Source organism: Dasypus novemcinctus, chromosome 2 (assembly GCF_030445035.2).
Source record: "Dasypus novemcinctus isolate mDasNov1 chromosome 2, mDasNov1.1.hap2, whole genome shotgun sequence".
NCBI lineage: Eukaryota > Metazoa > Chordata > Mammalia > Cingulata > Dasypodidae > Dasypus > Dasypus novemcinctus.
In genome coordinates this window covers 79,417,470-79,439,606 of record NC_080674.1, presented here as the reverse complement: position 1 = coordinate 79,439,606, position 22,137 = coordinate 79,417,470, and the positions used below count along the sequence as shown (strand labels likewise).

The 22,137-nt window shown below is 33.0% G+C and overlaps 1 protein-coding gene and 1 pseudogene across 2 annotated transcripts in view; one reads left to right on the top strand and one right to left on the bottom strand.

The window, feature by feature from the left end:
- AP3B1 (adaptor related protein complex 3 subunit beta 1) overlaps positions 1-22,137 on the top strand; it is a 327,202-nt gene that overhangs the window by 122,496 nt on the left and 182,569 nt on the right. For both annotated transcript variants that reach the window (XM_058275208.1, XM_071208678.1), the window contains exon 7: positions 5,663-5,845. In XM_058275208.1, coding sequence (XP_058131191.1) covers positions 5,663-5,845 — 183 coding nt within the window. The remainder of the gene's footprint in view (positions 1-5,662; positions 5,846-22,137) is intronic.
- On the bottom strand, positions 20,897-21,571 carry LOC101447411 (large ribosomal subunit protein uL6 pseudogene; annotated as a pseudogene).

The following is a 22,137-nucleotide window of genomic DNA, read 5'->3' as shown; positions in this document are numbered from 1 at the left end:
CATGTCTTACATTCTTATATTTCAACCATGTTCTCTTTAAGCCTTTTTCTTCTTTTTATACCTAATTTTCATTCCCTTGGCTAGTTCTCTGCTTTTCTTTAGTGCCCCTTATTATATTTTCATTCAACTCTCTTCTTCCTTGGGTACCTCATAATTTAGCTTACATGTCTGATTTTTTCCCCCTTTCAATTTCTTTCCTGATTTCAGTCAATTCCTCTTTCATTTTTTCCTGATTTCTTGGGTTCATTTTTGTTCTCTTTAAAAATTTTTTTTTCTCTAATTATGCTCTTTTCTTCCTATCTTCAGATGCTTTTTTGAAAGTAATTCATTTATAGTGTTACAGTTTTGTTTTGCTTCCTTTTTTATTTTGTGGGGAATAATTTTTATTCATTGAATTGTTTTGATTTTCATCTTCTGTTTTCTTTTTGTGGCTTTATTTTTAAAGATTTATTTATTTATTCCCCCCCCCAGTTGTCTGTTCTCTGTGTCTATTTGCTGCGTTTTGTTTCTTTGTCCGCTTCTGTTGTCAGCGGCATGGGAAGTGTGGGCGGCGCCATTCCTGGGCAGGCTGCACTTTCTTTCGCGCTGGGCGGCTATCCTTACGGGAGGCACTCCTTGCGTGTGGGGCTCGCCTATGCGGGGGACACCCTTGCGTGGCAGGGCACTCCTTGCGCGCATCAGCACTGCGCATGGGCCAGCTCCACACGGGTCAAGGAGGCCCGGGGTTTGAACCGTGGACCTCCCATGTAGTAGACGGACGCCCAAACCACTGGGCCAAGTCCGTTTTCCCATGTGGCTTTAAATACTTATAGATTCTTGCGTCTTTGCATGTCTTTGGACAAGTGGTGGGTTGAGTTTGAGATGGTTTACAAGATTTCTAGTACATGAGCACCCTCTCTGTCAGTATAACAAAATATTGTTTTTAATTGAATTTAGTGGGATTTTGCATAGAAAGAAGTAGGAGTCTAAGATTATTTGGATTGTTTTGTATTGCACAATCCTAAATTTCCCCCTCTTATTTCTTTTTCCTGTCACCTCACAGTTTCTAAGTGGATCTTCCCCCTCCCCAACTTATTTCCTCCCTGAAACTTTCCCTTTCTAGGGTTGCCTCATTGAATTTCTTCCTACTCTCTTCAAGTCCCTTCTCTGTAATCTGTTCTCACCTACCATGAGTCTTTTTCAGCATTTTCATACTTAGGATGGTCTTTTTCCTTCTGTTATTAATTTTAGCTCACTCGTATGCCTACCACTATCTCATGTCTGCTCTGTTCTGGACAGTTTTTCTCAACTGTCATAGGTCCTGTGATTTTTTAAAGGATATAAGCATTAGAGAACTATAGCTCTCTTGTACTTAGTTTTAACTTATCTGCTTATATTTAACCTGAAATTTGGAGAGCCTGTGACTTTAAATTGTGATTAGGGCATAAAGTTTTTTTTTTTTTTTTGAGGGTTGCACTAGAGTTTCAGTTTTACCCAGCTGTCATTGACTTGGCTGCCCAATATTTAAATTAATTATGCTTTGAGAATGTTGTCCAATAATTTTTCCTTGGCACGATGATAATCTGTTGTAGAAAGGTAAAAATAGTCTGATATTTACAGATATTTATGGATATTTAAAATCTCAATGATTGTTTCTTTGTCATATGTTATACTTTATTGAAGAAAGACAGCTATGTTTTCTCTCCTCCAATTTATAATGTTAGCATTGACATTTAAAATCATTAAAAAATTAAAAATCATTTTTATTTATAAATTTCTCAATTAAATGATCCAGGTCGAATTTATTCCAAATTTTGAAAAGGAATTTATTTGCTGTGGACCATTATCATGATAACATTGCTGCTGATAAACATAAAAAGGGTGAATCTCTGTAAAATTTTTTTAAATTTAACCTCTTGATTTTGAGATAGGCCTTCTGTTGATTCTTTTAACTTAAAAAGAAATTTTCTTTCACTTGAGATTTCAAAGAAAATTAGTTCTGTAACTCTCATTTTAAGGAAAGGTAAATTTAAATATATTAAGATATAATAGAATTTTTTTTCCTTTTACTAGAAAAACACAAAGATTTGTCATATGGACAGTTCCTTCCTAAAAATAAATCACTTCTGGATTAGAAATGTAGTTATGGTGTTGTTATAAGGAAGAACATTTTTACATATATGTAGGTAGCTGTTATCTGAAGGTATTTGTGTATTTTAAAAGAAATTATAGACACTGTATAACTATAGTCAGTGAAATTAAAGGTAACGTTTTATAGCCTGTCATCCCCAAACAAATGTTAGAGTTCTTTGTTATATATTTTTTCTTGGCATGTTCCTTGATTTTGCAACATTTTTCATACTACTTTTGCTTTTTAACATACCCTAAACACTTTTCCACTTTCCTACACAGATTTTCTAATGTTCAAGTGTGAATTCATTTTTAAAAATTTATAGCACTTTTATTATTCAATGAAATCTAGAAATCCATATTTGTTGAAGAGTTTAAGCATAGAAATGGACCTTTTTTGCCTTTAAAAGGCAGGGTGGTATTTATTTTCTTTCTTTCAAATTTATCTTTAAAGAAATCCTTTTGATAGCTTTTAAATTTTCTAAAAGAAACAGTTTCTTAGGAAAACATTAGGTCAGTACCTATTGAAGAACAAGAGTTGTTTATATATTTTTAATGAGAGAAAATTTCCTGTCCTTAATTTTTGCTACAAAGTGATGTTTAATGAAGAAAATGGAAGTTCATAGCTAAAATGTGGGAATAAGCCACCCTTTTATAAGTTATTAATTTAATGTTTGTAAAAGCTTCACTGTTGTGGAGATAAAAACACACCCCTGAGTTTGTGTAGATGTTTTATTGTGATAGATCTATTATCCAGCTATTAGAATATAAATGACTGATCTTTCCCATTTTCCATGCCTCTAGAAAATTGAAATACGAAGGGAAATATCATTTGGGCTATATGATTACGGCAGGTTGGATGGCCATTAATTTAAGGGAAGAAAATCTTGGCAGCATTGGCCAACTGATACCATAATATCAATCAAATCTTGACGCACTTCTTGTGATGACCCAGCACTCTCAGGTTTTGCAACGTTAATTAGAATTCATGACAAAATAGATGCAAGGAAACATTTTGTACCCTTCATAATTTTATAGAAAATTTATTGTTATTAGAGGAACCATTTGCTTAGTGTGATTTTTTTCATTACCAGCTTGTCAACTGGCATAGATAATCTGGAGAAAATATGAACTCCATAGATGGGGTGTCACTTTTGTTGATGGTTCATGTAGGTTACCTTGGAGCACAGCTAATGGCTGAAGTTCATAGCAACAGCACAGAAAAACGTGGCAACCAGGGGAAGATAAATGAACCGTGTTTATTGCTTTAATATAAAAAATACATAAATGGAAAACTGCATTTGAATTTGATGAGCTCTTTGCTAGTTTTGTTGGAATGATTTATTTTTCCCCTTATGTAAGAAGTTACTATTGACATAGTGAGATAGAAATTAACTGCCTTTTTGGGGGGAACCAATATGTTTGGTTTTAATATCTGAATAGATCATTTAAATTTAATTCTGAATGTTTTATTGACTGTTGGACATTTAATACACCAAATTATCAGTTCTTATGTCACTGTTCAGCCCAGTTCCAGAATGTCAAAATTATATAATGAAGTATCTAAAATGGTCAGTTTTATTTTATGAATGTACTTCTCTTTACTTTCTGTTTTATGTTATTTCTTTAAACTTATTTGTAGTTAAGTAATTATTTCCTTTCCTTTTCCTTTCTGTGATATTTGTTAGTACTTTAGGTTTATTGTACACTTCTAATTCTTTGTTTCAATTTAATATGTGGTAGATTGTGTTCCTTTGGTGTCTAAACACATATGCAAACAATTCTAGGTTTAGGCAAAGTAACTTGTTTTTATTTTTATAGTATGTTTAAAATTAAAACTTTGTTTAGTTACCCTTTCAATTTCATGCATTATTCCATTCTAAGTGTTTATTTTTGTACTTTAACATGTTTTCCCAATTGGCTCATCTCCATATCTGTCTGTCTATCTATCATCTGTTTCAAAATATGAAGTAATTCTATAGTTGGATGTCATGAACTTGTTGTTTTAAGAGATTTTTAAATGATACTAATTCTAACCTATAGAAACATGGTTATTGGAGAATTGAAAATTTTTGTCAAATGATTTATGCAGAACATCAAAATGTAGAGTTGAAATTGTGAACTTAACCTCTTTTATATATGAATAACAAATAGAAAATTATACATATAATACATTTTTATTTAGTTCATATAAATAATCAATTCTTTGCTTTCTCAATTGTGGTACATACATGCTGGGACAAGCAGGCACTAGTACATGGGCAGGGCTGGAGTCAATAAATGCAGCTTCACGTTTATACTGATTGGTAATTCATAAAATTCCCACAGGACTCGAAACTTGTTTAGCATAATAGCAAGTCTATATTCTGAGCTGTTTTCTTTCAATTGTATTGTTGTTGCATATTAATAAAGTAAATGTCAGCCAAGTAGTGGGACAAACACTAAAAGTATGAATATCATTGAATCTAATATTTTTCAAAAAGTACCATTTCACTAAGTTATATTTCTATTTAATTGCTTATTTGAGTCTTTGGGGAAATTTCAGAAGCAAAATGAAGATCCCTAGTGTTAAAAAATAGGATATTAATTTGTTTTTCCAAAACTGTATTATCTTGTTGGCTAACTGCATAAATATCAATGGTGTATCTATAGAAGTATTTGTATATTACATATTTTGCTTAGCTTGTATCTTTATTAAAGAAATCCTAATTTCACCATTCTATAAAAGCAAGACAATTTAAAAAGACAGCATTTATGTTTCATTAATTGGTCCTAGAAAAAGCTGCCTTTTGTTAGTAATGTACTATTTTAACTTATACAATTTGTGGTATAAGTGATAACGATATACTAAAATTTCAGTTTGTATAGGTAAAAACCAATGAGTGGATTATATTTTTTTTATTTTTGATTTTTTTTAATTGATTTTGTAAAAATATTACATTAAAAAATATGAGGTCCCATTCGACCCCTCCACCCCCACCGCACCCCTCCACCCCCCCCAGCAACACTCACCAATGAGTGGATTATAATGAGTAAGATTTGAAAGTATTTTTGTACTAAAAACATTTATGGGTTGGTTCCCCATATACTTTTTCAGATAAGTTTATTGTGAAATTATTGCTTTTATTTTACACTAACACTCATGGTCTTTGTTATTGTCTTGATTCTTTCTCTGAATATTGTTACCTAGTAAATAATGAATCTTTAGATTAGAATTTAGGTTAGCTTTAAAACTGCAAAATGTGCATGATTAATACATTTTATCCATGTATAAATAATTTATTGAAATTTACCCTGATGAAATGAAAATTACCCAAATTTACCTCTCTTCAGAAAAGTATTAAGTATCCAGACATGTTGGAACTACTAAAATTATTGTTTGACAGAGTATTCCTTTAAAATTCGTTATTCAAACAAGAACAATTATTTTGTCATTTGAATGACTGAATATTTAAATATTGATTGTGGTAACACTCGTTCCACCATTATAATTCCTGTTAAAATCTTTGGGGGAAAACATATTTTAATGAGTTACTATTTCTTTCTTTTCTAGCTGGTAGCTGGCAGTGTTGTTATGGCTTTTGAAGAAGTGTGCCCAGATAGAATAGATCTGATTCACAAGAATTACCGCAAGCTATGTAATTTACTAGTTGATGTAGAAGAGTGGGGACAGGTTGTCATAATCCACATGCTAACTCGATATGCTCGTACACAGTTTGTCAGTCCTTGGAAAGAGGTAAGTGCTGAACATTCTTATACTTACAAAGTATTCTAAGAATGTATGAGCTTTTAAAAATGTGTTCATTAAGACTAGTAAAATATTAAAATCTGCATATTTAAGAATTTGTTTTTCTTGTGTTCTTTTGGAAAAACAGGAAACCAGTATAAATGTAAGAATACTTGTTCATTGTTTTGGCACTGGTCGATATAAATGTAATGCCATGGTGTATAAACTTTCAATGTGATTCTTGGCAAGTGGCCCTTGTTAGGAATAGCGATATGATATAGTGTTCACAATGACTTTCTCAAAACATGGATTTTTTTTTTAAACTAGTAACTTCTATACATTTGAAACTTTACTGTTCCAGGTTCTTTTAAAAGTAGGTAATATGATTCTTTAACATTTGAATATATCTAAGATAATAAATTTCTTGACTGTATGGATTATATTTTATAAACATTGCTAAAGATTTAAGCTATTTTTTGTTAGTTTTATATTACTATAATATATTTATGTTTTTCTTTATTTCACTTAAGCTGGTAGCATTTTAGTAAAATTAATGATTAAATGTACCTTAAAATGAAATTGTTTATGTTTTCTTTGTGCAGGTTAACACCTCAAGTATACTGTGTTCTTTTCATTTTACTGACAATTTATAAAATTTAAGTTATTATGTACTTTGAAATAGAAGTCTGTCAGTGTGAATATATATTTGAGATTTAAATGTAAGTTTAAAGAAAATAAATACATTAAATATTATAAGAATAGTACATTCATTCTAATCTTATGATATCTTTGTCTTTTTAACAAGTAGTAGTATAGACTTTAAAAATCAGTTATGTGAAAAACAAAAAGCAAAATCCCCACCATTATGTCAAAGTGGTTTGCATACAAATTTAATAATAGACCTTGAGAATACAGTACATCTTTTGTTAATTAGAAATAGCATTAAACTGAGAGATTATTGTACATAAAATGGAAAACTGTTATTACTTGCTTTGGCTGACATGTTGAGCTTTCAAATAAGAATGAAATGTTTCAGTGTTTTCCATATCAAGTCTTGGTATGATTTTAATATTAAAAACTATTTAGGCTTCTTCACATATCTTTTCCAGAAGAATATTTGTAATATTGACTCACTCCATCTTAATATTAACAAATTAATAAGGCTATTATACTTAAAACTTAAAATATGTTTTGACCCTTATTTAAATTATTATCTAAAATTCTGTGTTATGCAACATAGAGTTTATAAATTGGTGAAGTTTTACTATCCATAGGTGTATAGTATTTCATAAAATTAATATTATTTATTGTTGAGAAAAGTAAAGTGCTGATGGTACTTTTTGCTAGATTAAGCAACATGTTCTTGCTAACATATCTTGGCCCTTTGATGTAAACGGTAACTTTGATGAGATTTTTGTTGCTAATAGCTTACTAGTTTGATTTCTGCAAATTACTTTCAAGAATACTACTCAGATATTTTTTTCCTATTATATAAATGTTATAGATACTTTTTATCTTGGCTAATCAGTGTTACAACTCTTTATCATATCTTTTACAAATAAGTAATGGGCATCAAAATCTGTTTTTGTTGTTTGTTTTTCTGTTATTTGAACTTCATTTCATCTTATTTTAAATAAAATTCATGTTTTTAAAGCTATGTGCAAAAGCAAGGAAATTTAATTCTACACTACTGTTTACGTTTAATCTTTTAACATGTAATTTGAAGAATTGGAACTATATGCATTCTTTCTTTGTATTTTCACATATTAACTCTATAGACACTATTACAGACAAATGAAGTTTGGTTATTGTCCCTTGACACTGGAATTGCGCTAAATCATATCTTGCCTTTGCTACCTATTTACAATCTGACCTTGGCATTGGGGCCAAGGGGTATGGGGTTACTAGACTTGGGGCATGGGGTTACTAGACTAATTAAGTGGAAACAAATATGCATCCCAGCCTTCAGGATATTTTAACACTGCCACAGTAACGACTGGGGGTGGGAGGGGCAGTGTTGCACTAAAGTGTGCCTGTCTCTGGACTCCTGCCACTGTTTCAAACAAGGCAACCTTCACCTTTGTCTTTTTTCATATGGAGTTTTACATATAATTTCCTTTGAGTAAGATTCCTTCTTTTAAAAGAGGAAAAAACACTGAAACCACTCAGATGATTTATAAGGGTTTAGTCAACTCTAATCATATTCTGATTTTAAGTAGGAAAATATAGGAACCATGGTGACATAAAAAATGTCTTCCTTTTCAGAGGCTCTTGACTGACCTCTTAGAGGCAATTATTGCCAACCATTTAATTTTATCTCTTCTGGTAGTTATAAAATTTACTTCAAATAATACACTTCACTTTATTAACTTAAAATGATATTGACTTCAATTCATGAAAAAATTATTCTTTGGTTGTTTTAAGTTTTATTTGAGGGTCTTACTTAGTCCAAAATAACCAAGATAACAAGTTTGTGTCTTTCTATGGTATATATGCTCTGTTTAGAACTAGCGTGAAAGATCTGAAAGAATCACCCCTTTTATAGTATTAGAATTGAGGGACCATTAAAGATATTAGACTCTTGGTATGAATACATTTTATAAGTTCAGATGGATTATCAAAAATTGGCCCATATTCATGCTTACTCTTCAGTTAACCCATCTCACCCTTTCTCTGTGGCTAATTAGAATTCTGTTTTACTGAGAAACTTTTGAGTGATGAGTTCAGCCATTTGTATTCTTGGAAGATTTCTGGCCTAGGCTGTTAGTTGCTTCCAACCTTTAGGACTGCACATGGTTATTTTGGTTTGAACCACACAAAGCAGAGTTTGACCATACTTGGAAGAAATTAAGAAGTTTCCAATATTTATATCTGTTTTCTTATTTTACTTCTAATGTTATAAAAAGCAGACCATGTAGTAAATGAACATTTAGTTTTATTATAGAGTTGGTACCATTCTTTTTATCCTTTTATCATCAGCAATTGAATGTGTTGTTCATGGAAACAGCTGAGTAGAAAGATCTTCATCTAGCACTTGCAAAATGATACATGAACATAATTTTATGATTGATAGACAAAGGGCCGCTTACCGTAAAGTAAAAGTTTGTGAGTGACAAAACAGTGTTACTAAAACAATATGAGTTTAAAGTTATATAAATTTTTAAAAAAATCTTTATAATGCCAAGTTCATTGGGATCAAAAGCTTTCTTTTTTTCAAGTATTAAGAGAAAAGGTGAAACATAATACTGTGATACTCTATATTTAGCAATTAATCATTTTGGTGTACCTTCTTATGTACATGTTATTTGAGATAGGACAGTGAGAATTATACCCATTTTATAGATGAGGAAAGTGAGGCATGTAGTGTTTAAATGATTCACCTAAGATAATATTTTTTATAAAAGATGGAGCCAGAAACATAAAATAATCTGAAACCTAAACCAGCATTCTTCCTTTATATTCTATTACCTTATGACTTTTAAATTAAAACATTTTGTTGTCACCTTAATAAATTTAATGTATTTGCTTATTGTATTGCAGTCAAAGCTAACTTTGAAGCTCCCAAGCAGTAGTGCCCAAACATTGAAATTATTGAAGACTGGTAATTAAATTTGCTTTTCAAAGGAAATATAACTTTTTTATTGAATTTTTAAAATTGTGTTTATATGCTTGAAGAGTAGCAAAATTATTATTTTTGGGAATTGAAAATTAGTAGAAACATTTTTTGGTACGAGTTGATGTACATGCTTTTGTCAAGTTCTCAAATGAACACATCAAATACGAACAGGCTTCTTCAGGGGCAGAAGAGATTTTTTAATTTAGTTTATTTGCATCATTATAGATCAGTATTTAGGCTGTTTATATGTAAATGTATGATTTGAGGAACAATTAAGTGTTGACAAAGTAAATTGCAGTCATATCAATTGCAGTGCATTTTCTGTAATTTTTCTAACTGACATCTTTGATGATAAATAGTGGATGTCAAGTCAAAGCCGATTATACAGTGCACTAGGAATTCATGGGCCTGTCAGGGAGAAGACCGATTGACTTTAAATTTACATATTAATGAGAAGATTTGTTAAGAGGGTACTTGACTATAGAAAATAACAGCATATTTATAGGGCACGACATTTTATAAATAAAGCTGATGCAGGGAAAATGGAAATTAAACCTTTTAGGTTAATAAATTCAAGAGATTGCTAAAATGCATATTTGCATTTTTATTTTCCTAAATTTACCTTGGTGTTTGCAGTCCATGTGGTTTGTGTTTTTATTCTAGGTCAAGTTTGAATGATTTTCAAGGATATAAATTACTGAAGTTTTTTCTTTGTATAATTAAAGCTTCTAGGAGACTATTTGAAGCTTACTCTAAGACTAAAGTTGTATTTGGAGAAATACTAGATGTAAAAAATAAACATTTTAAAACATAAAGTAAATTTTAAGAGTAATTAAAAAAATAAAACCTTTTGTGGAATTATTATAAACTGAAAGAAAACTCTGACACAGGGGCCAGACAGGAATGATTTTAATTTTATGAATCTAGCTCTTTAAAATTGAATTTTTTCTAGTAAATGATACTTTTACAAGATTATCAAAATATTTTGCATTAGTAATGTGGAAATTAAATTCTTAACATTCACTGTTACTTTAAAAAAAAAAGACTATTTTTTTATAGGAGTTTAGTTTTACAGAAAAGTTGCACAAAAAGTATAGAGAGTTCCTATATTCCCTCTCACACCCATACCCAATTTTTCCCATTATTAACATCTTGCATTAGTGTGATACATTTGTTATATTTGATGAACCAATATTGATATATTATTGTTAACTTAAGTCCATAGGTTACTTTAGGGTTCATTCTTTCTGCTGTACGGTTCTGTGAATATTAACAAATGTATGAAATCATTCGTTATCATACATAATAGTTTCACTGCCCTAAAATTGCTCTGTGCTCTACCTGTACATTTTCATCTCTCCCTGTTAACCACTGATATTTTACTGTCTCATAGTTTTGCTTTTCCAGAATGTCATATAATTATTTTATATAATGTTTTCAGACTGACTTCTTTCACTTAGCAATATGCATTATAGTTCCCACCATGTGTTTTCATAGCTTGCTAGTTCATTTCTTTTTATCCCTTGATAATACTCCATTGTATGGGATGTACTACAGTTTGTTTATCCATTCACCTATGGAAGGACATTTTGGTTGCCTCCAATTTTGGGAAATTATTAACGAAGCTGCTATAAAATTTGTGTACAGATTTTTGTGTGGGCATAACTTTTCAGTCCATTTGAGTAAATACTTAGTTGTGTGATTGCTGAATAGTAAAGTAAGACTAAGTTTAGTTTTGTATAAACTGCCAGGCAGTCTTCCAAAGTGGTTGTGCCATGATGCATTCCCACCAACAGTAAATGAGAGTACTTATTGATCCACATGCTAATTAATATTTGGTGTTGTCAGTGTTCTCAATTTTAGCCCTTCTAATGGGTATGTGTGTATTTTCTTCTTCTTTTTTAATGGGTATGTTTTTAATTTCCTAATGACATATGATAATGAACATCTTTTTTGGTGAGCTGTCTATTCAGATCTTTTTGCCCATTTTATAAATGGGTTGTTTGTTTACTTTTGCATTTCAAGAGTTCTTTTTATATTTGGGTTTAAGTCCTGTATCAGATAAGGTGTTTTGCAAATATTTTCTCCTAGTATGTGACTTATCTTTTCATTCTCTGAACAGTGTGTTTGTGGAGCAGACATTTTTAATTTTAATGATGTCCATTTAAACTGTTACTTTTTAGTATATAAACCCAGGTAATATAATTCTTGGGGCAGGACTTAAGCCATTTTGAAATATGGAGTGATTAATATACTTCTCTCTATATATATGTGTGTATGTATATATCTATATTGCAATGATAAAGCCTCATACAGGTCTAACAGAGTTTAAAGTTGAGAATATTTTAAAAATATTTTTAAGTTCTTGAATTTTTCAAAGGTAGCTATAAAATAAGAACTTGTTTAGCTCTACCCTGATGAAGATGACTGAGTGAGACATTTTAGGGTTCTGTGCCCCCCACAGAAGCTTTAAACACCAAGCAAGAACTGGCAGAAACATCTTTCTCAGGGCTCCAAAAAACAGTTAAAAGACTGAAATAATATGATGAGTGCTGAATCAAAAAAAAAAGCTTAACGTGATAGTAATGTAACTTATAGACTATAGTTAACAATAATATTGTGATATTTTTGTAGTAGTGGTAAAAAAGTTTCTGTATCAATGCTAAAGGGATTTAGTTTTATAAGATGTGAATATGATCAAGCATTTTTTTTTCATTTTCTTATTTAACAAGGAGACCCCGGTCATATCATATAATCAGTCTATGCTCATGTATTCATATTTCTAAACACCACAGACACAATTGAACTTGTTTTTAGGATTAAATAAGATAAATGTATCTGAACAGGACTTTTAAAAGTAATGCTTCCATAATTTGTTAAGCTGCATTTTGTCTGTTATTTAATTTTTTTGAAGTTTAAATAAAGTTTACTAATTTTGAAAAAAAATAAGTTGATAGGATCTGTGAACCTTGCCTGGCCCCTCCCCATCCCTTATGGGCTCTAAATGAACCTGGTCCAGTGCCTATCCATGGCCCTGGTTCCAGATGGAGTAGAGTGGCCCTCATGCAAATGCTGGGAGCATTTGATATCTGGTCCAGTCTGCCTGGTGGTGACCTGAAGGACTTGCTCTCCCAGAATTTGACCTACATGTAGAAGGCATTCTCCCATAGAACATTGTGGGTTAGCATTAACATTGATGTAATGCTTAGTGTCTATATTCCCATTTTTTCATATGTTCTAATAATGTCCCTTTGAGCCTTTTTTCTCTCTTGCTGGATGCCATTCAGGATCATGTATTGCATTTAATTGTCATTATCTCTTCAATTGCACTTAAAAAAAAAATGTGGGATCATATATACCATATAAACTTTTTTATCTCAACCATTCCCAAGCATACCATTCAGTGGGCTTAATCACATTCACAATGTTGTGGTATCTTCACTACCTTCCATTTCTAAACTGAATGATTTGAGTGGTCCTATCTTCAAGTTCACTGATTCTTTCTCTGCCCAGCTCCAATCTGCTGTTGAACCCCTCTAGGAACTTTTTAATTCTTTTACTGTGGTCTTCAGTTCTGTTTGATTCCTTTTCATTATTTCCCACTCTATAGATACTCTCTTTGTGTTCATCTGTCATTTTCCTGATTTCCTTTGTCCATGGTTTCCTTTTGCTGTTTGAGCATATTTAGGACCAGTTTTTGTTTGTTTGTTTTTTTATTCTGTTTCCAGCATATCACAGTTTCAGCACTCCTCTTTAATGATTTCTGATGCTTTAATCTTTTCCTTTGCCTGGGTCACCACTTCCTGTTTCTTTATAAGTTTTGCAACCTTTTATTAAAACCTGGACATTTTGATATTTTAGTGTGCTGTAATTGGAATTTAGACTCTGAGTAGTGCCCACTGCTAGCAGGACACAAACAGAGTGTTATGACCAAATTTTCCTGAATGCGGGGAGCTAACAAAAAAAGAAGGATCAAAAAGAAAACACTTTTCCCAGTCTTTGGAGTTTGACCTATGTGAGTGCTCTTCTTCAGGGTACATGCACCTTACGTTATCTTGGGCATGCTTGTGTGGCCCCAGGAGTTTCTCTATGTACATGGATACTAAATTTCTCTCTTCCTTAAGAACAGTTTCCCTGTGGTCCTGGGCACTGCCTTGTCTGTCCCACAGCCAGCAGTTGTATGTTTGCAACTCCACTTTTTACTTCCTACAGCATCTAAAAGGCAAAAGGATAAAATGTAATGAGAAATATGTGGGTTTGGACTCATGATGTATAAACATGTAATTTTTTAGACAAGAACTCTGTAAAGGTGGGGGACATAGAGGGGTAGAGGAAAATTGTGTGTACTATTTAACTTGTTACTATCAAAGAAAATGAGATGACTGTGGATTTAGGATATTAAATTTAACCCCTATGGAAATTACAAAGAAAATATTGGAGAATATATAAGCTCATAAAGACAGAAATTAGACTAGATTGCCAGGGGCAGAGAGTGGAAGAAAGGGGGTTAATCTGTAATGGGTGTAGAATTCTCTGTTATAGAGGTGGGAAAGTTTTAGTAATGCAAGATGATGAGGGTAACCACAATATTATGAATGTGATTAAATCCACTGAATGGTATGCTTGGGAGTGGTTGAGATAGGAAAGTTTATGTGGTATATATGATCCCACAATTTGAAAAAAGTGCAGCTGAAGAGGCAATGAATATTAAATGCAATACATGATCCTGAATGGTATCCAGCAAAAGAGGAAAAAAGACTCACAGGGACATTATTGGAACATATGAAGAAATGGGAAGAGACTTTAAGCTTAAGTCAATGTTAAATTGCTTGAACATGATAAGTGCACTTAAGTTGTTTACATAAATGGATGTCCTATTTGTAGGAAGTGTACATGGTAGTATACGACCTGTATTCAAGTGTTCAGTAAATGGAGAAATAGAGAGATAGAGACAGAAATATGGCAAATGTGTCAAAAAGTTATAGTAGGTGCATCTGGGTATCTGGGGTAGGTAAGGGGTAGAGGTATATTGGAATTCACAGTATGTGTTTTGTATTATTTTTGTAACTGTACTGTAACTCTGAATGTATTTCAGTATGAAACAGTAGAAGAAAATAAGAATTTGCCAAAATACAAAATTCATGTTACCCTTGATAAACTATGTTCTTCAAATACAAAGTTACACCATAGCCTTTCTTAGTATAAGGTGGTTCTTGAACTCCATATCCAGGACACCTAAGTGTTAGGGTTTATTTTCATTGTTTTTTGTTGTTGTTGTGGTTAATTGTTCCTTTAAAAAAATTTTTTTATTTTAGTAACCCATAAAGAGCATAAATTTTCCCATTTTTACTATATTCATATGTACAGATCAGTAGTATTAATTATATTTGCAATATTATGCTACCACCACCAACGTCTTCTACCTCTCTCTCTTTTTTTTTTTTAAGATTTATTTATTTAATCCCCCCCCCTCCCCCGGTTGTCTGTTCTCTGCGTCTGTTTACTGCGTCTTGTTTCTTTGTCCGCTTCTGTTGTCGTTAGCGGCAGGGGAAGTGTGGGTGACGCCATTCCTGGGCAGGCTGCACTCTCTTTCGCGCTGGGCGGCTCTCCTAATGGGGCGCACTCCTTGCGCGTGGGGCTCCCCCACGCGGGGGACACCCCTGCCCTGCGTGGCAGGGCACTCCTTGCGCGCATCAGCACTACGCATGGGCCAGCTCCACACGGGTCAAGGAGGCCCGGGGTTTGAACCGCGGACCTCCCATGTGGTAGACGGACGCCCTAACCACTGGGCCAAGTCCGTTTCCCTACCTCTCTTTTTTTTTTAATCACCTTAAACAGAAGCTACTCACCGATCAAGCTACAATTCCCACTTCCCAATCCTATGATCTACTGTCTGTCTCTATGAAATTTACTTCTAGTTGTTTCATATAAGTGAAATCATACTATATATGTCCTTTTGTGTCTGCCTTATTCCACTTAATATGTCCATAAGGTTCATCCATATTATAGTATTCATCAGAACTTCATCCACTTTTATGGCTGAATAATATTCCATTGTATGTGTATACCATATTTTTTTATTAATTCATCCATTGATAGATTCTGGGCTTGTTTACACTCTTTGGCGATTGTGAATAATTCTGCTGTATGCAATGTTATACAAATAGTGTTTGAGTCCCTGTTTTCCATTGTTTTGGTTATATATCAAGAAGTGGAGTGGCCTTGTCATATAATTTTATTTTAATTCTCTGTGAAACTGCCAAACTGATTTCCATAGTGGCTGCACCATTCTACAGTGCCACCAGCAATATTTAACACTTCCTATTTCTCCGCCTTTGCCAACAGTTAAAAAAAAAGCCATCTGAGTAGATGTAAAGTGGTTTTGATATGCATTTTCTTGATTTTTATTGTGTTAATTTCCTTTTTAGAATAAATTTTTGTAGTTTATCTTACAAATGGACTATTATTGAGTCATACTATTCTTCGGAATTTTTTTTTAAAGAGAATAGCGAGGAATTTTTGATCCATGCTTTACAATACAAAAGAAAGATAATTGTGTTTTTGTTTTTTGCTTTTTGTGTCTTTTTTTTGGTACTTTCAGGTAACGTGGAGATGTATTCGGGTAGATGATGGATTCAGTGTACAGTTTAGAGTCAAATCTACTGGCTGTGTGGTGAAATGAGGTCTCCCCTCCACTCCTCATGTCCCCATCAAATTGGATTGGAGTATTTTTCATAAAGACTCGTTATTCTTTTTGTTGTTCATAATTTTTATTGATGGGGTTTTTAGCCAATGATGTTTCATTTTAAAATATATATATTTTAAATTTTATCTAACATATGTAGTTAAAAGAAAAAGTAAAATAAAATGACAAGACTTAACAAGAAACAACACATTTTCCTGTCCCATCCTTCCCCATGTTTGAATTAGCACCCTTAGATTCTTTGGCTTGTGTGTGTGCATGTGTGCCTGTATTTACCTTTCTCCATTTCTTAGTAGTATACGTATTTTGCTCTTTCTTCATTTATCAATTTTAGGATTTATATATTGACTTTCTATTATGGAAATGGAGAACTTGGCATTCTTATATTACCTCATGTGTCTCCTTTCCCTCTTCTTTCTTTGTAGTATAATGATATTAGGACTTTTTATCCATGTGTATTGTTTATCTTACTATGTCTTTGTGCCTGTTATTGATGCTATAGAGTAACATTTTATCTCTTGTGGAACTTTTGGTTCTTCTTGGAATCAAATATTTTCTCAGTTTTAATTTGTTTAGCTATTCATGTCCTATTACAAGCATTCCAAATTCTCATCAGAATATTAAATACTCTTCAAATCTGACATTATAAGCAGTTTTTGAGATTCATGCTTATAGTACCTGTCCATTTTGTTCAACTGGTGATATGCCCAGTTAAAAATTATCAACCATACCAGAATCCCTTGGATTCAGACAGAAGTGGGTATGTGTGTAATTCTACAACTGGGATTCTAACAAAACTTGTTTACTGACAGGCTTAACTGGCCATATATTTGCCCTTTGCCTTTTGTCTATTCCTTTCTGGATTGCATGTATGATGACTCAAGGTACAACAGCCATTTTGCAAGGATGAGGATTAAGCCACACTCTGAGAATGAATTGATCTGTAAAAACAAAGGAATTTAGTTACTGTTCTCATTATGGAGTTGCCTAACTTGAAATTCCTTGTTACTGGATCAAAAGAAATTTTTTTCAGTAGTTATAATTGTATTTCTAGAATAGTGCATTTAAAAAAATTCCAAGAAAGCCAGAGCTCAAGTGTTCTAGCATTATAGCTGAACACAATCTGTACTCATAAAATGTCAAATACATCATGTATTTCAGTAGCTTCAATTTCTTCTCAGGAGACATTCCTGGAGGCTTTACTCTCCTTTTCTAATCTGATTACTTACTAGACTTCCTACATAGCTGTTGTTCTAAAACTTGAATTATTTTCTTGTCTGTGTTAAATCCTCTATTTCCTAGGCCTTCCTCTTCCTAATATCTTCTTTCTTGGTGGAGCACATCCTTTAGTGTCTTCCTAAGAATAGGTAGATAAAATTTATCTCAGGGAGATAAAATGTTGAGCTTTTCAGTGTGACCCTCCTACTTGGTTTGATATTTTGCCTGAGCTCATGAATCAGTGATTTCTTAGGTCTTATGTGTTTGAAAATATCTTAATACCTTTATACTTAATGTCTTGACTTGATATGTTACTGGTGGGTCATATTTTTTTTTAACAAATCAATTTTATTGATACATTTTAATAAAGCATAAATCCATCTAAAGTGTACAATCAGTGGTATTTGGTATAATCACATAGTTGTTGATTCATCACATTAGTCATTCTTAGAGCATTTTTATTATTCCAATAATAAAAACAGACAAAAACTAATCAGACAAATACTATATGATTGCAGTATTATGAACTAAATATATTGTGTAAACTCATGGAGTTAATAATTAGACTATAGGTCACTAGAAAATAGAATGAGGTTAGAGAACAGACAGCTGAGGTTTGTGCAGAATTGGAAATGAATATTTGGAAATGAATAGAAATGGTGAAAGCATATAATGGTGTTTGTAACTAGCAGTGCTATTGTATGGATATGACTGAAAGGAAAAGTCTAAGGTTCTGTGTATTAGGAGGAAAGCTAAAAACTGTAGCATGGTACTGTACATGGCAGTAATACCTCATGCAAAACATGAGTATGGGTGATATTGCATATATATATATGGCATTTTTTACAAAATATAAATACAAATATACTAGAGAGAAGGAAAAAAAACAGCAGCTATATACAGCAGAGGAAGCAGAGAGGTTGAGTGGTGATGAGTTTTGTTTGTTTTTTATTTATTATTATTGGAATAATGAAAGTACTCTAAGAATGATTGAAGTGATAAATACATGAATATATGATTAAAATGAATACCATTTGTATTAGGGTTCTCTAGGGAAACAGAATCAACAAGAGATATCTGTCAATAGTACGTGATTTTATAAGTCTCTCATGCAGCCATAGGGATGCACAAGTCCAGGTTCTGCAGGCAGGCTGCAACCAGGGGCTCCAGTGAAAGTCGGATAAAGGCTCTTGAGGATTTCTGGGAGATGTTGGCTGTCCAGAGATGAGCTGGGGAATTCTCTTCAATGCTGGAATTGCTTCCCCCTTTAAGTCATTCAACTGATTGGGTTAAGCGTCACTCACTGCTGATGGCAATCTCCCTGACTGATGTAATTATAACCAGCTATCTATGATTACCACAGCAGTAAGTCAATGGTGACTAAAGTTCATAAATGCCCTTGTATCACAGTTAGACCAGTGCTTGTTTGCCCAAACAATTGGGCATAATTACCTGGTGGAGTTGACACAATAGTCTAACCATCACATCATTGATTGTGCACTTTGGATAGATTTATGCTTTATTAATATGTACCAATAAAATTTGTTACAAAACAAAACTCATCACCTCTCAATCAGTCTTTGCTTCCCTTGCCATACATGACTGTTGTTCTATCTCTATAATTTATTTCTATTCCTATTTTGTAAAAACAGTCTTATATATGCAATAGTATCCATATTTGTATTTCACATGAGATTTCACTGTTATAAAACCCATGTTACATTTTTTAGCTTTCCTTCTAATAACATACACATCCTTAGACTTTCCCTTTCTACATCTGTCAATGTGGTTTCACCATTTCTATTCATTTCCAAAGATTTACAAACAAAATTTTTACCAATTCTGCCCAGCTTAGCCCTCAGCTTTCCTTTTTCTACCCTCATTCTATTTTCTGGATATGAGTGTCCGTTCTCCCAGCACCATTTGTTGAGTAGACTGTTCTGGCCCAGCTGGGAAGGCTTGACAGCCTTTGTCAAAATCATTTGACTCTAGATGTGAAGGTCTATTTCTGAGTTCTTGATTCGGTTCTGTCGGTCAATCTGTCTGTCTTTATGCCAGTACATGCTGTTTTTACCACTGTAGCAAAGTAATATGCTTTAAAGTCAAGAAGTGAGAGTCCTCCAACTTCATTCTTCTTTTTAAAGACATTTTTGGCTATTTGGGTCCTCTTATCCTTCCAAATAAATTTGATAATTGGCTTTACTATTTCTGCAAAAAAGGCTTTGGGGATTTTTATTGGGATTGCATTGAATGTATAAGTCAATTTGAGTAGAATCGACATCTTGACAATGTTTAGTGTTTCATTCTATGAACACAGAATATCCTTGCATTTAATTAAGTCCTCTTTGGTTTCTTTTAGCAATATTTTGTAGTTTTCTGAATACAGCTCCTTTATATCATGGTGCATAATCCTTTTAATATGCTTTTGGTTAGGTTTCTTCCTAAATATTTGATTCTTTTAGTTGCTATTATAAATGGACCCCCCCTCCCCCGATTTCCTTCTCAGTTTGCTCATCAGTAGTGTATAGAAGTTCTATGGATTTTTACATATTAATCTTAATTCTGCCATTTTGCTGAACTCATCTAATAGTTCTAGTAGCTTTATTGTGGGTTTTTTAGGATTTTCTAGATACAGGATCTAGCAAAGAGCAAAAGATTTACTTCTTCCTTTCCTATTTGGGTGTCTTTTATTTCTTTACCCAGCCTAATTGCTTTAGCTAGAACTTCTAGCACACTACTAGCAGTGGTGACAGTAAACATCCTGTCTTTTTCCAGATCTCAATGGAAAGCTTTCAGTCTTTTATTGTTGAGTATGTTAGCTATAGGTTTTTCATATATGCATTTTACCATGTTGAAAAAGCCTTCTTGTATTCCTATCATTTGGAGTGTTTTTATCAAGAAAGGATGGCATATTTTGTCTGCATCAATCAAGAGGATCATGCAATTTTTCTTCAATTCTTCAATGTGGTTTACTGTACTAATTGATTTTCTTGTGTTGAACCACCCTTGCATACCTAAAATAAAACTCACTTGATTGTGGTACATAATTCTTCTAATATGCTTTTGGATTGGGTCTGCAAGTATTTTGCATCTATATTCATTAAAATATTGGTTTGTAATTTTTTTTTTGTAGTATCTTTATCTGGTTTTGGTATTAGGGTGATGTTGGCTTCATAGAATGAGTTTGGTAGCAAGATTGGTATTTGATCATCTTTGACTGAGTGGTAGAATTCTCCTGTGAAGCCATTTGGTCCTGGGCTTTTTATCTTTGGGAGGTTTTTGATGACTGTTTCAATCTCTTTACTTGTGATTGATTTGTTGAGGTCTTCTTTATCTTTTAGGGTCAGTGTAGGTTGTTTGTGTGTTTCTGGGCATTTGTCCATCTTGTCTGCATTGTGTAGTTTTTTGTGTACAGTTCATAGTATCTTCCTATGATCTCTGTTACTTCTGTGGGGTCACTGATAATATCTCCTCTCCCATTTCTGATTTTATTTTATTTTATTTTTATTTTATTTTTTAAAGATGAATTTTATTATATCTTTAAAATAGCACAAATAGGTCTGGAATCTTGTTGTTCCCACTGCTGCACAACTCTTAGATTTTATTCATCAGCCTGCTGAACTGTTCCTTTTTCAGAGACATAAATCCCATCCAAAAATTTTCTTATATCCTTGTTTTTAACTGTTGTGGCTTGTTGAATCAAAGCAGCTGAATTTGATACAAGTTCAATATCATTTCCTTCAAGAATTAACTCATCTTTCTGGGCTTGAGATAATGAACAAGCAACACCTGCCCTCATCTGAACCCTGCCAATATATTTTTCACCCAAGAAATTTCGGATTTCAACCAGAGACCCTTCTCTTGAATAACAACGTTGATGGGGAAATGAGCATACACAGACCTCATCTTGTAACGGAAGCCCAATGTAACACCCTTGATCATGTTCTGTACATGACTACAGATAGTGCAAACTGTAGCCAGTTCCTTTCTATTTCCCCACCATTTGTCAACCCCAAGCCTCTTCTTTTCCTTCCCAAGTAGACTGAGTTCTACATTGATGTGATTGAAGTCCCTCCGCAGGGTTCCTCTGGGGCCCTTCGCAATAACTGTGCGTCCCTTCAGCGTGATGTGGACATTTTCTGGAATGTCGACAGTCTGGTTGCTGAGAATGGTCTTCATTCTCGCTGTAGAAGCGGCAAAGAGCACATTTCTGATTTTATTTGCATCTTCTTTTTCTCTTTGTCAGTCTAGCCAAGGGTTTTTTGATTTTGTTGGTATTCTCAAAGAACCAACTTTTGGTCTTGTTGATTCTCTATTGTTTTTTTTGTTCTCGATTTCATTTATTTTGGCTCTTATCTTAACGGTTTCTTTTCCTTTGACTTGATTGGGGATTTGTTTGCTCTTCTTTTTCTCTTTCCTCCAGGTGTGCCATTAGATCTTCAGTTTTAGCTCTTCTTTTTAAATTATTGTAAGCATTGATGGCTATAAATTTACCTCTTGGCACTGTCTTTCTGGTATGACATAGCAAACCTACTTTTATTATGTATTAAATTATTTTTACTGCATTGACAGGTTACGTGGAATTTCAAGGATATTTTCTTTCTAACAGTTTATACTTATCCTTCAAAACCCAACTTAATTTCTGCCTCAGCTATGGAAACTCTTTTTTTCTTCCACGATGTCTTTGTGTTTTATTAAGACGTTGTTTGTAAGTTATCCCTCAACATGCACTCCATACAAATATCTGTAATAGATACTGCAGTC